General features: G+C 41.1%; 1 protein-coding gene across 5 annotated transcripts in view; it reads right to left on the reverse strand.

Moving 5' to 3' along the window:
* The window catches only part of LOC125450744 (amyloid-beta A4 precursor protein-binding family A member 1-like), a 179990-nt gene that overhangs the window by 38278 nt on the left and 124022 nt on the right, over positions 1–17690 (reverse strand). For 2 of the 5 annotated variants that reach the window (XM_048526845.2, XM_048526842.2), the window contains 3 exons: positions 11967–12006; positions 9257–9402; positions 550–582 (listed from right to left, as the gene is read on the reverse strand). In XM_048526845.2, the coding sequence (XP_048382802.2) occupies positions 550–582; positions 9257–9402; positions 11967–12006 (219 nt within the window). Of the gene's footprint in view, positions 1–549; positions 583–9256; positions 9403–11966; positions 12011–17690 lie in introns of all 5 variants that reach the window. The other 3 variants (XM_059644023.1, XM_059644029.1, XM_059644034.1) reach the window with 2 other exon arrangements.

The raw sequence follows: 17690 nt of genomic DNA on the forward strand, positions 1-17690 counted from the left end.
CTTCCTGTCATGTGAGGTACCTGGGAAGTGGGGCTGGGATGAGAAATAAAGGGAAATGAAAGACTGATCTGTAGGTATTGCTAAATGATAACAAAAAAACAGTAGACTGCTTGACAATATCAATTAAAATGTCACCATTTAAATATGGTGCAATTTCAGTTGGCACTTAGTTGACTCAAAAGGAAAAAGAAATAGCTTAAATGAAGGAAGCAAAGTGCTGATTACTCAGTGTGATTTGAAAAGCACAATTGCCCTTTCCAACTCCTTCAACTTCCTGAAACTGCGAGAGGCCATGAAATTTACATGAGAAGCAAAAGTTGTATCAACTAAAGGTTCAATGGTGCTTGATGTGGACTTCGGTAGTCACCTGTAAGCAAGAAGCAAACAAGGTGACACTTGGCTGAAGTGTGCAGGTCTCTCTGGATGCAGAAATGTAAGCAAAAACTTTCTTTTTAAAAAGAAACAGAAATTTTAATGAGTTAACAAAAAAAAATCACAGAACAAAGCAAAATGCAACTGGCACAACATCAAACTAATGAGGTACTACACCTTCTTCCTGTTTTTGGTCAATTTCTGGGCCATCTGTTTCGCATGGAATAGACAAGAGATAGGAGAATGGTTAGAGTCAAACTGGCAGACAAACTTGTTGAGAAGCAATTACAGGTTGGAGAAGTCTGACTGGCACACAGGACGGGACATGCAATAGTAACAAAAATAAATGGTAGCAAGTCTTTTGATTGTTGATTTTCACACGAGAATTAAAAATGTTCATGGGAACATATATCTTCCTTTGTTTTTCACACGAGAATTAAAAATGTTCATGGGAACATATATCTTCCTTTGTAAGCTTTCAGTTAAATGGGAGGCAGAAAATGTTGGATTTGAGAAAAAAAGTCACTTTCCAAATATAACTTCCACAACATCAAACAAGAGAAACAGAATCGAAGATTATATGACACTGCCCCACAAATACGATGGATTATGTGGTCGTAGCAGCCATTTGGCCCAACAGTCTATGTCAGTGTTTACGCATCTTAAAAGCCTCTTCCCAACCTACTTCATCCCAGTCTATTGACATATATCCTTTGATTGCTTCTATTCTTTCTCCATCATGTATTTATTTTCTCCCCCTTAAACCTACCTACATTATTCACCTCAACCACTCCTTGTGGTATACACTTCCACATTCTCAAAGCTCTCTTGATAATGGTGTATTTCTCCGCAGCGACGCCTTGACCAATCAAGTTAATTTGTCGGCTTAAGAATTTAAACAAAAGCTTGGATGCCAAATGCTTCTCCATGCATTCTCCATAGCAACATCTCCACCAATAGCATCAGCACCCTCTTTGCATGCAGCATAAATTGTTGCTCCCTTCGAGATCTGGTATTCTTATGATTCTGCCCTGATAAGTGCTGGTCAAAAAGCTTTGATAGCATGTCCATTTTTTTTAAAAGCATCACTAAAGCTCTGTACAAACGTGTAACTACTTCTCTTGAATTCCTTAACAGTGTTATTGGTGTCCATCCTATACTTATGGCCCCTAATTCCAGTCTTACCCATAAGTGGAGACATCCTTTCCAGGTGCAGCCTATCAAACCCCTCATAGTCTTAAGGACTTCTAGTAGGTCATCCCTAGCCTTTGCTTTTCTAGGAGAGAAAAGTCCCTGTTTAGACTTTTTCGAATGGTGTAATCACTTCATTGTAGTATTATCCTGTAAAATCATTTTTGCAACTCTCTGACATTACTAAACTCTTTTTAATAACATGGATATCAGAACTATACAAGGTATTCAAATGGAGTCTAAGCAAGGTTCGATACAAGTTTAATATAGCTGCTCGATTCTATCTCTCTAGTAAGAAACCCCATTACTTTGCTTGCCTTCTTTTAAATGGCCTTATTAACCTGTGATACTTTTTTTTGTGATCTGTGTACTCAAATCCCAGATCCCTTTGTTTCTCAACCCCACGGCGACTCTTGCTTTTCCAAAGACAACGTGGCCTCCTATCGTTTCCACCCAAATGCAGTACATCATAACAATCTGTAATCAAATCAATTTGAGAAAAAAAGAAACAGACAGCTTGAGCGGTTGGTAACTGCCCTAACAACCTGGCTGTGATTGTGATTTTCTATTTCTCAAAAGTAGGTCACTCTTTATTCGGAATGCTTGTGTGTGGAAGACAGGGGAAGAAAACAGTGTGAATTCTTGGGCAGTTTTATGGTAACTGATGCCAATACTGAATGGCTGGCACCTCACATGCACACTGAGCACTGAAAGGACATAGAGAATGGAGTGTTCAGATTATCATCAAAGAGGATAAAGGCTTCACGAAGCAAGAGCAGCTCCTGATGTGAAAGGCACATTTAATCAACAGCTCAGTTAATGAATTAAAAGCTGCAAAATGAAACATGGTGAAATTTCAACGTCATAGCTATATTTACCAAATGTCAGAATCGCTAGACAGCCTGAGCTGCCACCAAACAGAAGTTTCAGCTACGTATTCAAGCATAGCTGAAAATCAGCCAGTCAAGAACGCTTTTGAGGAGAGTAAAGGTGATATTGTTAATAGTTGCATGAGATCAGAAACAAAAAGGACACAGATTTCAGAGAATTAGCAAAAGAACAAGAGGGGAGATGAGAATTCTTTTCTCAAATACAAGTGTGAATTGCTGTGATCTGTAATGTACCGCTTGAAAGGGCAATGGGAACATACAGTAATAGTTTAGAAAAGGGAACTAGGTATAGATTTGCAAAGCAAGTATTTTGAAGGTTATAGGCAAACAGCAGGGGTGGTGGAACAAAGTGGATAATTTTATCAACTTGTATTCAAGAAACGGCTGGATATAGCACTTGTGGCAAACGGGATCAAAGGTTATGGGGAGAAAGCAGGATTAGGTAAGTGAGTTGGACAATCAACCATGATCATGAAGTATGGCACAGCAGGCTTGAAGGGCCAAATGGCCTCCTCCTGCTCCTTTCTTCTATGTTTAACAAACCGGCAGGGTGGACTGAGGCGCCTCGTTCCATGTGACATCATTCAATGATTAAAATAACAGAAGCTTATTTTATATTTTAACTCCATCCACTCAGACTGTTTGAAGCACTGTGTTTGCAAATCCCTTTGCAACTTCCAAAACATGTAGCAAATGGAACTAGATTTGGAAAAACTTTCTTTGGTTTGAATAATCACGATAATGCCATAATTTTGTTCTGTTCATCAATGAACTAAAAACAAATCGACGATTAAATATTCTTAAAATGCACAATGCATCATTTTCCAGCAATATATTCTTTTAAGAAGTGACAAAGGCAATTGTGTATGTAAGAGATATATTTAACTTCATTATAGAGAAAGCACATCAATTTTGGAACGCCTCAATATTTTAAATATGCAGGAAGCATTAACCATATGTGAGAAAATTGCGGTGGAGGATTACGATGTGGCAGCAATCTTAATTGTCAAGCAGGTGATTCAGACATGACTGTTTATACATAACACAGGGGTCCAAAACCCGCTAGGGTTTAAGGCAAACAGATACAGCCTGTCCATATCATATTACGTTTATTGCAGCCTTTGTTAAACAGTTCTTCAAAACAATTAAATCATGTAGAACTGCACTGAATGTACAGAACAAAACCAGGCCATTCAGCCCTACCATTTTCTGCTGTTTCTGTTTTATCAGAGTCCTCTCCTACTCTAATCAACACTCCCCATCAGCATATCCCGTTGCCTTTCTCCCTCATGTGGTTATCTAACATCCCCTAAAATGCATCAAAGCCATATGCCTCTTTCTGTGTGAAGCTGGATGAACACAGCAGGCCAAGCAGCGTCTCAGGAGCACAAAAGCTGACGTTTCGGGCCTAGACCCTTCATTAGAGAGGCCCGAAACGTCAGCTTTTGTGCTCCTGAGATGCTGCTTGGCCTGCTGTGTTCATCCAGCTTCACACTTTATTATCTTGGATTCTCCAGCATCTGCAGTTCCCATTATCTCCGCCTCTTTCTGTGCCAGGATTTCCACATTCCAATTCCTTTCTAGAAAAATAGCTTCTCCTGAATTCCTAATTGGATTTATTCAATATTATTTTGATAATATTTCATTTCGGACTCTCCCACAAATGGAGACATCTTCTTACCACCTACCCTACTGCACCCATTCATAATTTTAAAGATCTCTGTTGGAGAATCCCATTGCTTTCATTTTTTTTCGGGGGGAAAAAAAAACCTCAGTCTGTTTGGTCTTTCATATAAGTTCTATCCTCCCAGTTCTAGTCATGGTGTCTGTCTAGCATCACCATCAAACTGCATAAACTCCAGAAAAGTGAAAACTCCATGGAGGAGAACATGAAAAAAGGTTCAATTTTGTTTGATTTGATGAGTGGATCTGTGGAAAACAAATTGTGTCCATGATGATGGATGTTAAATGGAGCGGATGTTTACCATTAAAAAGAAAAACGCTGCCCACAAAAACTGTGAACATTCAAACCCAGTCCCCTATCTAAATCAGGACAATGTAGATTATCCGTTGATACTCTTTACTTATACATAAATTATTTCGGCCCAGAGATTCCTATTTCAAACCATAGAAAATTTAATAGCAATCACCTTACTGATGTCTAAATCTCCTAACAAATTATGCTAAGGCACAGATTCGCTGGGAATTGCAAACTGACACAAGCTGCTGAACGTATTGCCAGTAGCTTTGTGAAAATACCAGCCTGCCCTTCACCTCTCTGAGAATTCGATGAAATTGCTAAACTTTAGTAAAATACCCATTAAACAGACTGCAGGAAGTCAGGGGCTGTATTTAGCCCATTTAAGGAGGAGAATTTTTGTTCTCCAATACTACTCAACCTTTTGGGCACAGAAGAGAGCAGTTTAAATTGTGAATTCTCATTCCTGAAGCTAGTGAATTGTTAGAGATTTTTAAAAATACTTTTTTTTCCTCCTTCCTGTCCTTGATCCAATTCTTACTAGTTCTTCTGTCTCATTCTTAATTTTTAAATCTCATTGACAGATAAGGATGCTGATTCTGTCATTTTTGTAAAGCTCAGATATTCTGCTTCCTTTGTTGCATTGTTATCAGCTCATGCACCTAGTAATTATGGCAGAAAACATGTTGGAGTTAAAAGATTAAGGAGAAAAGACTAACTAATCGGCATTACGTTCCAGGAAAATTCAGACAGATACACGTTTCAGGTGGTGAGATGGGACACTGTCTGGATTAAAGACTGACTATTCTACATGTGAAGATTATCCATCAGATTCTGATCCGGTGATTTTTCCAATTGCAGTGTACAACACAATTGATCCACTACATTTTCAAAAATTGTGGTACTCTCAATTGTCACAAATAATTTATCAACACAAAACAACTGAAGGTAATTCAACTCCTCAAGCATATTCTGTCATTCAATATTAATCATTAGATTATACATATGTTGGGTCGACTGCCAACAGTTGGTAGACCTGCTCATTAAACCAAGAACATTTTAATCCCTCTGGGAAAAAATGATCAACTAATTCCACAAGAGGATTAAAACTAGATTTTTAAAAATCAACTGCACTGTAATTTACAATATTGACTATTTAATGGTTCACAGAATATCCTGAAAGATTCATTTCACAGTTAAAGTTGGAAAATGCTACTGTTTGCAATCATGGAGTGTCTAAAAGGAAAGCAGGTGCATTTCATAATATAATCTTTCAGGCAAAAAGCTAGCAGGGAAACAAACATGTAGTCCTCTGCATAGAAGATTCACCATTCAACCGGGATTACACAATAGAGACTAAATGACTGAAGAATTTTAAGAGTTCGTGTCTGAAGTTGTCTAGACACTTCCGTCAAGAACATTTCAACTCAAATTTATGAACAGTATTGCCCTTAATGTAGATGGATGTAATGATTGGAAGGCACCTCAATAACTCTGGTTAACCCTTGCCATAACCTGAGGGAACAGAGAAACTAAGAGCAGGCATAGGCCATTTGAGTCTATTCCACCATTTAATATGATCATGATTGATCCTCTATCTCAATTCCTAAATCTTGCTTTCTCCCCACACCCATTGATGCCTTTAAAATCTAAGACTACCAAATCCATCTTGAGTATATTCAGTGATTTGGTATGAGCTATATAGGGAAAGGCTGAATAGGCTGGGGTTATTGTCTCTGGAAAACCGGACACTGAAGGGTGACCTTATAGAAGTTAATAAAATCATGAAGAACATGTATAAGGTGAGTAGCAATGGTCTTTTTCCCAGTGCTGAGGAGTCCAAAACTAGAGGATGGTATGTGTATGGAAGGAGCTGCCAGAGGAGGTGGAGGCGGGTACAATTACAACAGTTAAAAGCCATCAGGATTGGTATATGAATTGGAAGGGTTTAGAGGGATATAGGCCAAATGCTGGCAAATCGAACTGGATCAGTTTAGAATCTGATCGGTACAGATGAGTTGGACCAAAAAGGGTCCATATCTGTGCTGTATAGCTCTATGACTCTACAGCCTTTTGTGGTAGAGAACTCCACTCTTTGAGTGAAGAAATATTGCCTCATCTTAGTCCGAAATGGTCTACATTCTACTCAATGAAAACAGCCTCCCTGCAGCTAGTCTACCCAGGAACAAAAACAAAGTTGCAAGAAAAGCTCAGCAGGTCCAGCAGCACCTGTAAAGAAAAAAATCAGAGTTAACGTTTCAGGTCCAGGGACCTTTCTTGAGAGCCAGACCCGAAATGTTAACTCTGATTGTTTTTTCTTCACAGATGCTGCCAGACCTGCTGAGCTTTTCCAGCAACTTTGTTTTTGTTCCTGCTTTACAGCATCCGCAGTTCTTTCGGTTTTTAGCTAGTCTATCCTGATCTGTTAGGAGTTTTATATCTTTCATTCTCACACATAAAACAACACTTTCTCTTCGTTACTTTGTTTTCTCATAAGGAAAACTGTGGCAAATGACACCGAATCATAACAGTGTGCGGACAAGAGGAAGATGACACGATGGAAAGGGCAAGAGGAAATGAGAGAGTGAAAGACAGATGGCAAGATGGCCAGATAGAGAAAAAGGGGGGAAAAGATGAGAAAGAGAGCATGTTGAATGAGTGGAAAAGAGATCCAGGAGAGTGAAGAAAGAAACAGAAATGGAGAAAGAGGGGCTAAAGAGAGAGGAGAATCAGGGGAAAGAGACAGATAGCCCTACATTTCTATGGCACAATTCCATGATTGTTTACAATTTACATCAATGATTTAGAGTCGGAGAACAAGAGTAGTGTGTCAAAGTTCACAGATAACACTAGGATCAATGGTAGAGTGTGCAGAGGACTCTGAAAGTTTGCAGAGGCATGTAAATAGTTTAAGTGAGTGGGCAAGGGTATGGCAGATGGATTATATAGGTAAATAGGAGGTCATACATTTTGGTAAGAATAATTGCAAAATGGACTATTATTTAAATAGTGAAAAATTGCGGCATGCTGCTGTGCAGAGGGACCTGGGTGTCTTTGTGCATGAATTACAAAAGGTTGATTTGCAGGTGCAGCAAGTAATTAAGAAGGCAAATGGAATATTGTCCTTCATTGCTAGGGGGATGGAATTTAAAACCAAGGAGGTTATGCTGCAGCAATACAGGGTGCTGATGAGGCCACACACGGAGTACGGTGAGAAGTTTTGGCCTCCTTACTTGAGAAAGGATGTACTAACACTGGAGAGGGTGCAGAGGAGGTTCACTAGGTTGATTCTGGAGCTGAGAGAGTTGGCTACTGAGGAGAGATTGAATGGATTGGGACTACATTCATTGGGATTTAGAAGAATGAGACAGTGGGTCTTATAGGAACATATATAATTGTGAAGGGAATAGATAAGATAGAAGTAGGGAATTTGTTTCAACTGGCAAATGAAACTACAACTAGGGGGCAGAGTCTCAAATTAAGGGAGAGCAGATTTAGAGCCGAGTTGATGAGGAACTTCTTCACTCAAAGGGTTGTGAATCAGTGGAATTCTCTGCCCAGTGAAGCAATTGAGGCTTCTTCGTGGAATGTTTTTTAAGGCAAACATTGATAGATTTTTAAACAGTCAAGGAATTAAGGGTTATGGTGAACGGGTGGGTAAGTGGAACTGAGTCTCAAAAAGATCAGCCATGATCTTATTGAATGGTGGGGCAGGCTCGAGGGGCCGGCTGGCCTACTCCTGCTCTTATTTCTTATGTTCTTATAACTGCAGGATCTTACAAAGCACTTTACTGACAATGAACTAACTTAGGGAGTCCAGTTACATCTGTACTGTAGGAAACCTGGCAACCAATGTGTACATAGCAAGATCCCGCAGAAAACAATGAGAGAATGAAATCACTTGTTCTCTGAGATAATGGTTCTGCTGATGGCTGCATTAAGCTCCACCCAAACTGGTAGTATCATAAAGATTCGGGTGAGGAAACGTAGACCAGTCTGGCTCTCAAAGGCAATAGACATACCGCCTTTGTCTCATTATAATCTTTGTAAAAATGTCAACTATACCTATTTACCTTTTAGCTAGTTGCTAACATGTAATAAACTACAAAAGCCTCTTCTTGTTAAGATTACCCAGTGGTTTTTCTCTACCACACTAGACAAAACAGTGTCTATATATCCCAATGTAAAAGGAGGATGGTGGCAGAAAATCTACATTATAGTGACCAGGAGTGCGGCTGCCTCCTACAACACAAAGCCAACAGCGGCCATTTGGAAATATAATTTACTCACACCATTATGGCATTGACAGCAGCGTGCATTTACACAGTAAAAATGTCCCAAGGCATTTCATATTCCTGGTCATCAAACAGAACGTTAACATCAAGGCACATAAAGAAATATGGGAACAGATGGTCAAAGCTTATTCAAAAAGGCCGAACCAGAAAATCTGCTTTGCTTTTTTAAAGTGACGGTGGCTGGGGGATAAATATTGGGCCAGCCTTCTGGGAAGAACTGCCCTGTTCTTCTCCAAAATAGTGGCTGCGGAAGGTTTTACATCAGCCCAAGAGGGCAGAAGGGTTCTCAATTTTAATGGCTCATCTTAGAGATGCCTGAGTTATCGTTAAGCAAAGCCGTATGTACGCCCAGTTGAATCTTGGTGAAAACGTCAAAAAATTGGTTAACAAATTTTCATTTTGGTGCTGGCTTCCACCCTGCTGTTTGCGTAAGTAAACTCCCGTGAATTCTGAAAGTTTAAAGTGCGGATAATAATCGCCAAAGGTGAGTTAAATGGCCACTGGCTTCCTACGCAGAAGGACGTCATCACCTTGATTCTGCTGACTGCTTCCTGGGCTTGCATCATCCGCACGTTCTTGGATGGGGTTTTGTCCGACAGCAGCTGGGTGGAGCCCAGGTAGTTGGCTGCAAAGATGATACCATCGATCAGGTCTTCTGGGTCACATGGTCCAGGTACTGCAAACAAGGTAACAAAAACAGTTAACCTCTCCAGTGAAAAACTGTAATGAGGAAGAATGTTGACGGTAACTTTTGTGCTAAGTGGCGTTAGGAAACAGAATTCATGACCTCTTTCTTGGTCAGACTTTAATCTTGCTGATAAGTTTTTTTTTTGAAAAGAATTACTGTAATAAAACACCAGCGTTCCCGGAAACTTAAATGCTTTCTTTATGATGTCCCTCAAGATTTTTTACCAAACTATTGTCTGTGGGAGTATTCAAAAGGTTAGTCTTTCATTTTTAGGCACATCAGGCTAATCCTACTGGATATCCACAACTGCTGCCCTCTGTTCTCCACTGAACAAATTAAACCAGAAATAGTTTACAACAGCCCCTTGTCATCAAAATGCCATACTCGATGGTTCTACCCTCCAGTCTATTTCTTATATAATCTTAAGAACAATCTCACTGAACATTTTGACAGCACTCATGTATCACAACTAAAATTATTCATCTACCACTTTAGTCTTTGCATATGAATCATTATTCAACTGCCTAAAATAATGCCATCTGATTGTCACCCAAGAGTCAGACAATAAAAAGTATGTCCCTGTATTCTTTATAATCCCAGGCAATTAGTTTTAAAATGGCTACAAGGAAGGAACAGCCCAAAAACAGACCATTCGGCCCAAGTTTGTCATGAGCCTCTTTTCACTCCCTCTGGGAACAGACCACATGGTCTGTCAAGCCTGCTCCACCATTCAAAATGATCATGACAGATCCTGGGCTTCCCCAACTCCATGCTTCTAACCGCTCCCCATATCGCCACCTGAGCAACAATCTTTTTACCTCAGCTTTAAAGTGGATAATGGGACAATCTGCTGACATGAGGAGCATTCCAACAATTCACCAACTTTCCAAATTTTCCACCCGTCAGTCCTAAATATTTATCTCCTTCCCGGAGACTGTTGCCTAGTGTTCTGGTAGCACACATGGGGAAATAACCTCTCCGCGTCTACTGTTCTATGAAAACATTCTGCACAGTTTTTTTTTTCACAAATTACAACAGTCGGGACACAGAAACAAGAGTGGAAGATTTAGACTTTGCAGCCTGCTCTGGTCCTTTTATTCCTTTCTTCCTAATGTATCTGTAGCTTCTCCTTAAAGAATTTTTTTTTAGTCACTGAGCTGTCATTCCCCATTCAGCTTTATATCTAAGAAAACTCTTCTAACCAAACTATTTACACAATTTACACGCACCAAATGCTTCCTTCCTGCATGTCTCTGTATGTTTCAGAACCACCACATCTGAAACAATAACATAATTGTTCAGGAGAATCATTGAACAAATATTACTTTCTTGACTTTAAAAAACTTCGTTTCTTAGGATGTGTACATTCTATTCTTTTTTTTGAACTTTCCCCTCACTGGGACTAAACAGTAACGAATTCTGGAAGGGTTTCTATAGCAGCTTTCAAGGTCTCAGGAAATTCCAAAAGGCATTACAACCGATGCAGCACTGTTGAAGTCCAGTCGCTGGGTGAGATGTAGAAAACAAGGCACTTTACACGCAGCAAGTTCCCACCAACAGTAACGCACTATGACAAGGCAAGGTATCTTTTTTTCCCTTGTAATTGACAGTCTTGGCATCTTTTCAATCCAACTGATAGGTTTAATCATTCATATCAAACATGGCACCTCAGACAACTCAGTGCTTCTACAGTATTGGCACTGGCTGTGGAAATCTCAATTCAGTGCTTGAGAATCTGAAGTGGAATGTGACACCGCGACCCTTGACAGTCTGGCCTTTTTTTTTAGAAACATCTATTAAATAGTCTTAAAGGAGAAAGCGTTAGGCCTGTGCTGGGATGGGTCAGCGGGGAGGGGTTTGGGCACAGATTTCAGATCTGACACCTACACCCCCATGTGCGCATGTGGTGGGCAGGCAGTGCATGTGAACATCGTCCGGGGCAGAGAGGGTGGGCATTGCCAGGGAGGGGGACAGGCTTTGCATCTTTAAAGTGAGACACACGGAGCGGTGTCACAGATAAGGGAAGGTGAGCATTGTTGAGTTGTGTAGGGGAAGGTTTGTTTTTAAGATTTTTTTTTCCCACACGGCCTGCCCTACACCTAAGATTAAGAGCAGGAGAAGGGTTAGGTAGTTGGCTGAGTATGTATCGAGTGCAAGCCTGTGAAACGAAGATATTCTCAAAGGGACCTGGACAGCACAGTAATTCCCATCAGAAGTTTAAGCTTTCTGGGTAAATATAGCACATTCACAGTAAGAGACTTCCTCGTGATCCCAATGCAAAACAGTAGCAAATGTCTCAATTTTCAACACTTCTGTCATTGGAAAATCTAGATCAATTTATCCAACACTGCACAAGAATACATACACAGTTTCATATAAACAAGCTTCAAAGTGATAAAGAGCAATTTCTACAATCAATAACATTCAAACTAAAAAGAAAACAAATGCAGGAAATAATTCCCCAAATTAAGGGCAAAAATCTTGCTCACATTAAAGTAACTGCAACACAGAGATTTCTCAATTTGCTCTAAAACAGTTGGAAAGCACCTTACCTTCAACATAAGTTGGAAAGGAAGCCAAACACTTTCTTGACTGAAATTAAGACAGGAAAACAGTTTCAGACACCATGCACTATGCTCCATATAAATAATTATCTTTTACCAAAAGCACTTTAATCCAACATGATGACACCACTTCACATGCAGTACTATAAATCCAATTAGTTTCACAGACTAGAAAGCTGCAGGGCAAGAGCCATTGTCGAAATTTGCAGCACGTTAATTGATCAATCACTTTTTTTGGAAACAGTTTCAATTGAGGTGCTTATAATGCTACAGGGTCAAAACTATTTCTGTTAGCAGAGAGGTCAATGACTAGAGGCACTGGTTTAAAGTAATTAGTAGGTAGTTTAGAGGGAGTTGACAAGATTATTTTGTCACCTAGAGGGGCGTGGTGCTTCTTGAATTCAGTGCCTGAAGGGGCAGTGGAATATGAGCCCTTTGGCACATTCATAAAACGTGGGTATGCGCTGCTCATGGCACAACATTCGGGGTGACGAACCAAAAGGTGCACAGTGGGACTAGACTGAATAGATCTTTGTGAACTGGCGTGGATAAAGTGAGCTGAATGGCTTCTTTCTCTGCTGTATGTTCCTCTGTGTCTACTTCCAACTTCTGATGAATTAACGTCGAGGAAAAGAAATCACCATAACCGTCAACTTGAAATATTAACTCCCTTCCTCTATCCACAGATTCCATCTGACAAGCTGAGTAATTTTTGGGTGACTGAATGTATTCCCAAAGAAGTTGCTCAAAGCTTCTTGTCTTTAAAAGCATATGTTCATTGGATAGCCAACAAACTTGAATTATAAGATAATCCAGAAGAATAAAAGAACTGGAGGAGGCCATTCAGCCCCTTACACCTGCTCCGTCATTCTGTAAGATCATGGCTGATCTATGGCCCAACATTGAATTTTTCAAAATGTAATCTGCTGTTGATAAGTAAAGGTAGGTTAACAATAATTAATTATTAAATACAGGGTAACTAGAGGATAAGGACTTTACTAACTGGCAATATAACCCAAGAGGATAATTGCTTTATGCAGTGACACCCTGTGATCTGGAATGTGTTGCCTTAAGCAGATTTAATAGTGCAATTTTCAAAAGTAAAGTGGATAAATAGTTGAATGGGAGAAAACAGCAGCGTCACAGGGCTAAGAGTAGGGAGATCTGTATTTGAGTATTTTATCTGGTACAAATTATGCAATTGTCTTTGTCAACAGTGGACAAATGTTTGTAAAGGTGCTCCCTTCCACTAGCAATCACTTTGACGAAATTCTAACTCAATGTTCCAAAAACGAGCATTCTGAAGAATTCCGTTCATTCATTAGAAAAACATAACAGTTTAGAATCAGGCATGCAATCTTTATAATGACAGATCAGCAAGGGACTACTTTAGAAACATGAAAGAAAATGATAATATATGAAAATACTCTGAAAAAGCTGAGGGCAGAAAGCTTGAGACTCCCAACAATAGATAATCAACAACTTAACAGGCAATGAAACTCAGAAGACAAAGCATGAGACCACCCAGTAAATTAAAACCTTTATGGTGCACTTCCGAAGCGTTAACCCAAGAGTAATAGCACTTTTAAAGATAAACTCAACGACCTCTGGGCACAGCCTATAACATGCTGAGATAATGGGAACTGCAGATGCTGGAGAATCCGAGATAACAAAGTGTGGAGCTGGATGAACACAGCAGGCCAAGCAGCATCTTAGGAGCACAAAAGCTGACGTTTCGGGACTAGACCCTTTATCAGAAAAGGGGGAGGGGGAGAGAGTTCTGAAATAAATAGGGAGAGAAAGGGAGGCGAATCAAAGATGGATAGAGGAGAAGGTAGATGGAGAGGAGGCAGACAAGTTAAAGGGGCGGGGATGGAGCCTGTAGAGGTGAGTGTAGGTGGGTAGGTAGGGAGGAAATCGGTCAGTCCGGGGAGGATGGACAGGTCAAGGGGGTGGGATGAGGTTAGTAGGTAGGAGATGGAGGTGTGGCTTGAGGTGGGAGGAGGGATAGGTGAGAGAAAAACAGGTTAGGGAGGGGGGTCCGAGCTGGGCTGGTTTTGGGATGCAGTGGAGGGAGGGGAGATTTTGAAGCTTGTGAAGTCCACATTGACACCATTGGGCTGCAGCGTTCCCAAACAGAATATGAGTTGCTGCTCCTGCAACCTTGGGGTAGCATCGTTGTGGCACTGCACAAGATTTCACAAGTTTCAAAATCTGCCCTCCCCCCACTGCATCCCATAACCAGCCCAGCTCAACCCCACCTCCCTAACCTGTTCTTCCTCTCACCTATCCCCTCCTCCCACCTCAAGCCCCACCCCCATCTCCTACCTACTAACCTCATCCCACCCACTTGACCGGTCAGTCCTCCCCAGCCTGACCTATCCCCTCCCTACCTCAGCACCTCCCCACTTATACTCTCCTCTCCACCTTCGATCCACCTACCCACTCTTCCTATTTATTTCAGAACCCTTTCTCCATCCGCCTTTTCTGATGAAGGGTCTAGGCCCGAAACGTCAGCTTTTGTGCTCCTGCGATGCTACTTGGCCTGCTGTGTTCATCCAGCTCCACACTTTGTTAATAACATGCTGACAGGATGTCTTTGTTATAATTAACAAACTAATATGTTCAACTCATGCTGCATGAATTCACTCTAAACAACACAAAACTGATTTTGTTCTAAAATCACTCTATGTGTCCTATTCATGAAACAGACAGGAACACTAAGACAAATGGTATGCTAATCACAAGGGGTTAGATAACAGGACTTTAAGAAACAGGAGCAGGATTAGGAGATTTGCACACACCCCTCCCACCATTCCCCAGTTTGCCCCACCTTCAGGAAGATCATGTTGAACAGATTATTGCATTAACTCCTTTTTGCTGTCTGTCCCCCATAACACTGGACTCCCTTAAGATTCTAATTCAGCCTTGAATATATTCAAGATTCCAGCCTCTACTCAATCCCCACGGGGGAGAATTCCAGACTCTAAATAGCCTCAGAGAAAATAATTTCCTTTCCATCTCAATCTTCTTTTTATTTAATGGCTTCCCCTCATGCTATTCAGAAGGGGAAATATAGGCTCAGGACTTAACCAGTCAGGGCCCTTTCAAAATCTTATATGTTTCAACAAGATCACCTCTCATTCTTCTAAATTCAAATGCATAGGCTTAACCTGTCCTTATAAGGCAGCCTGTATTTCCAGGAATCAGCCAAGGAATTTTTGTTGAAATGTTTCCAATTATATTGTGCTTTAAGTAGAAGACTAAACTGTACAGAGTAGCCCAGATGTGGTCTCTCTAAAGCTTTCTGCAACCGTAGTAACACTTCCCTACTTATATACCTATTTCCTCTTGGAGTTAAGGCGAACATTTCATGTGCATTCTTAATTTTCGGCTGTACCTGTGTATGTACATTTTGTGATTCATGTACCATTTGGGGGTTTAAAGGTAAAGAGTTTCAGGGGAAAGAAGTCAGTACTGCTGTTGGATAGGGCTTCTGAACTGTGTGCCAAAGGAATGATGTACTTTGTTTTAACCTTTATCCTTTCATGGGATCATGGTGATTTCCAGTGGATAGTGAGGAGTGGGTAGGAGGCACGTGAAAACCAGAACAGGTGGATTTGCTTTCTTAAAAGACACGAGTGAACCAGCTGGCCTTTTGCAACAATGGTTGCTGTTAGGCTGGCTTTTACTTTCAACATTCAAATTTCACCATCTGCCACGGTGGGATTCAAACCATGCCCCCAGAACATTTCCATTCCAGCGACATTACCACTGCCTCACCTAATACCTGCCCTGAGGAGGTGCAACAAAGATTCACTGAATCAGCTTCTGGGATGAGAAGGTTGTCCCCCAAGAATGAATTGAGCAGAGCAGGTCAATACTTTCTGCAGCTGCGAAGAGTAAGGTATGGCCCGGCTGAGACTTAAAATTCTGAGGGAGGCAGACACTGGGGATGTTTTCTCTGGCTGCATCAGGGGGCTGGATATTAAGTACTCCCACTGTGTATGCCTTGGGAGGGAGGAGGCTATGTACTGTGAAAGGGGGAGTGAGAATCCCACCAGCTTCCTACACACCCCTGAGCTTGCCCACAATATGGGGAGTGGCTGCCCACAAAAATCAGAAGCCCACCTATGGCATGTAAATAAACATTTGGGGTTTAAGGGCTAACGGGTTCAGGCAAGAAAGCACTGTAGCTCAGCCATGGTCGTGGTGAATGCTGGATCATTTTTGCTTCCCAACTCTTCACTGTTACGTTCTTTCCGACAGGAAAGGTTTCAGAATGAGTCAAACCACTAACAAGCAAAATCATTTGAGAGTAGATGGGTCATGTTGCCTGCAGAAAGCTACCCACATGGCCAGACTGACAACCCTCAAACAAACTGATCAGGCAGAGAATGGCCTCTTCAATACTTCAGGTCCAAACTTTCTTTCCTCAATTTGTCACCTTCCCAATGGCTGGTGGTCACTTTGAGATTGATGGTGTTTGAAGGGAAGTGTTCAGCCCACTCAGACAGCAGGCACATCTGCATGGCAAGGTCTCTGGGCGAAAGCTGAACAGGACTGGCAGAGATTCCACCAGAGGACACTGCCCTGGCATTAGTGGCAATAGTTGGGTTGGGGGAAGGGAAATGGTTAGAGTTTCAGTCCAGTTTAAATCCAGTTTCCATCAGAATCCTGCAACGGGAAGGTTTGGGGTCATGGAGGGCAATTCCTTCCCCTGCTCAGCAAACTCCTTTCTCAGGCAGAAAGCCTGAATTTTTGGGGCATTGGCTGTTTCGCTCGACATAGCCAAGAAACCAGTAGTAAGCTAATCGATGGAAGTCTCGTCCAGATCCAGGCATTAACAGACGCGGGATGTGTAAAAGAAACAGTGTGTTTGTGCAGTCTTGCAGAACTCTCCCACATAATCTGCTCAAATCCTAAGGAATACATACTTGTAACTGTGAAATTTCTCAAGAAGTTTGACTTTAACATAGCTGTTGAATCAATCCTTGAACACAATTTCACTTATCTTAATTTCTCCTTCCGTGCTTCGATGCCGTTAACTCCTATTATAACTATGTAATTATTACGTGGAAGCCATCATGTAAAAGCAATTTTTTCAGTAATGAAATATCCCAAAATCCTTACACAGAAGTATTAACAAGCAAAATATGATGCTGGTCCATATGATGAGATAATTGTGCAAATGACCAAAAGCTTGGCAAAAAATGTAGGTTTTAAAGAGTGTCCTAAAAGGAGAGAGACACAAGTAGGCAGTGAGGGAATAATGGGGGGAATTCCAAGAGCTCAAGGCCCAGACAGCCAATGGTGGAGTGACCAAGTCTAAGGATGTGCAGAAGATTAGAATTGGCAAACATCTCAGGAAGTCTATCAGCCCAATTGAGGTTGTGGAGATTGGGAGGTAGATATATAGACAGGAAATCTAGCAACCCATGAGATCATGTCCCAGAGTAGGGTATGCTGTTCAGACTCTCAGGCACAGAATGATGGAAGCCAAAGGAAGGAGGAAAGCAAAAGCACCATAGAAAGTGCTATCAAAACACGGGACCAATAAATAAACTATGCTATCCTGAGATGACATTACTTGGTCACACTTGTTCAACTGTACTTCAAGCTTGTCAATTGCTGAAACCTGACTGTGTTAAATTGGAAGGAAATGGGGCAGCTGGCTTGTCAGTGAACAACTCTGTTCTATTATTGCCTTTA

Source organism: Stegostoma tigrinum, chromosome 3 (genome assembly GCF_030684315.1).
Source record: "Stegostoma tigrinum isolate sSteTig4 chromosome 3, sSteTig4.hap1, whole genome shotgun sequence".
Classification (NCBI taxonomy): domain Eukaryota; kingdom Metazoa; phylum Chordata; class Chondrichthyes; order Orectolobiformes; family Stegostomatidae; genus Stegostoma; species Stegostoma tigrinum.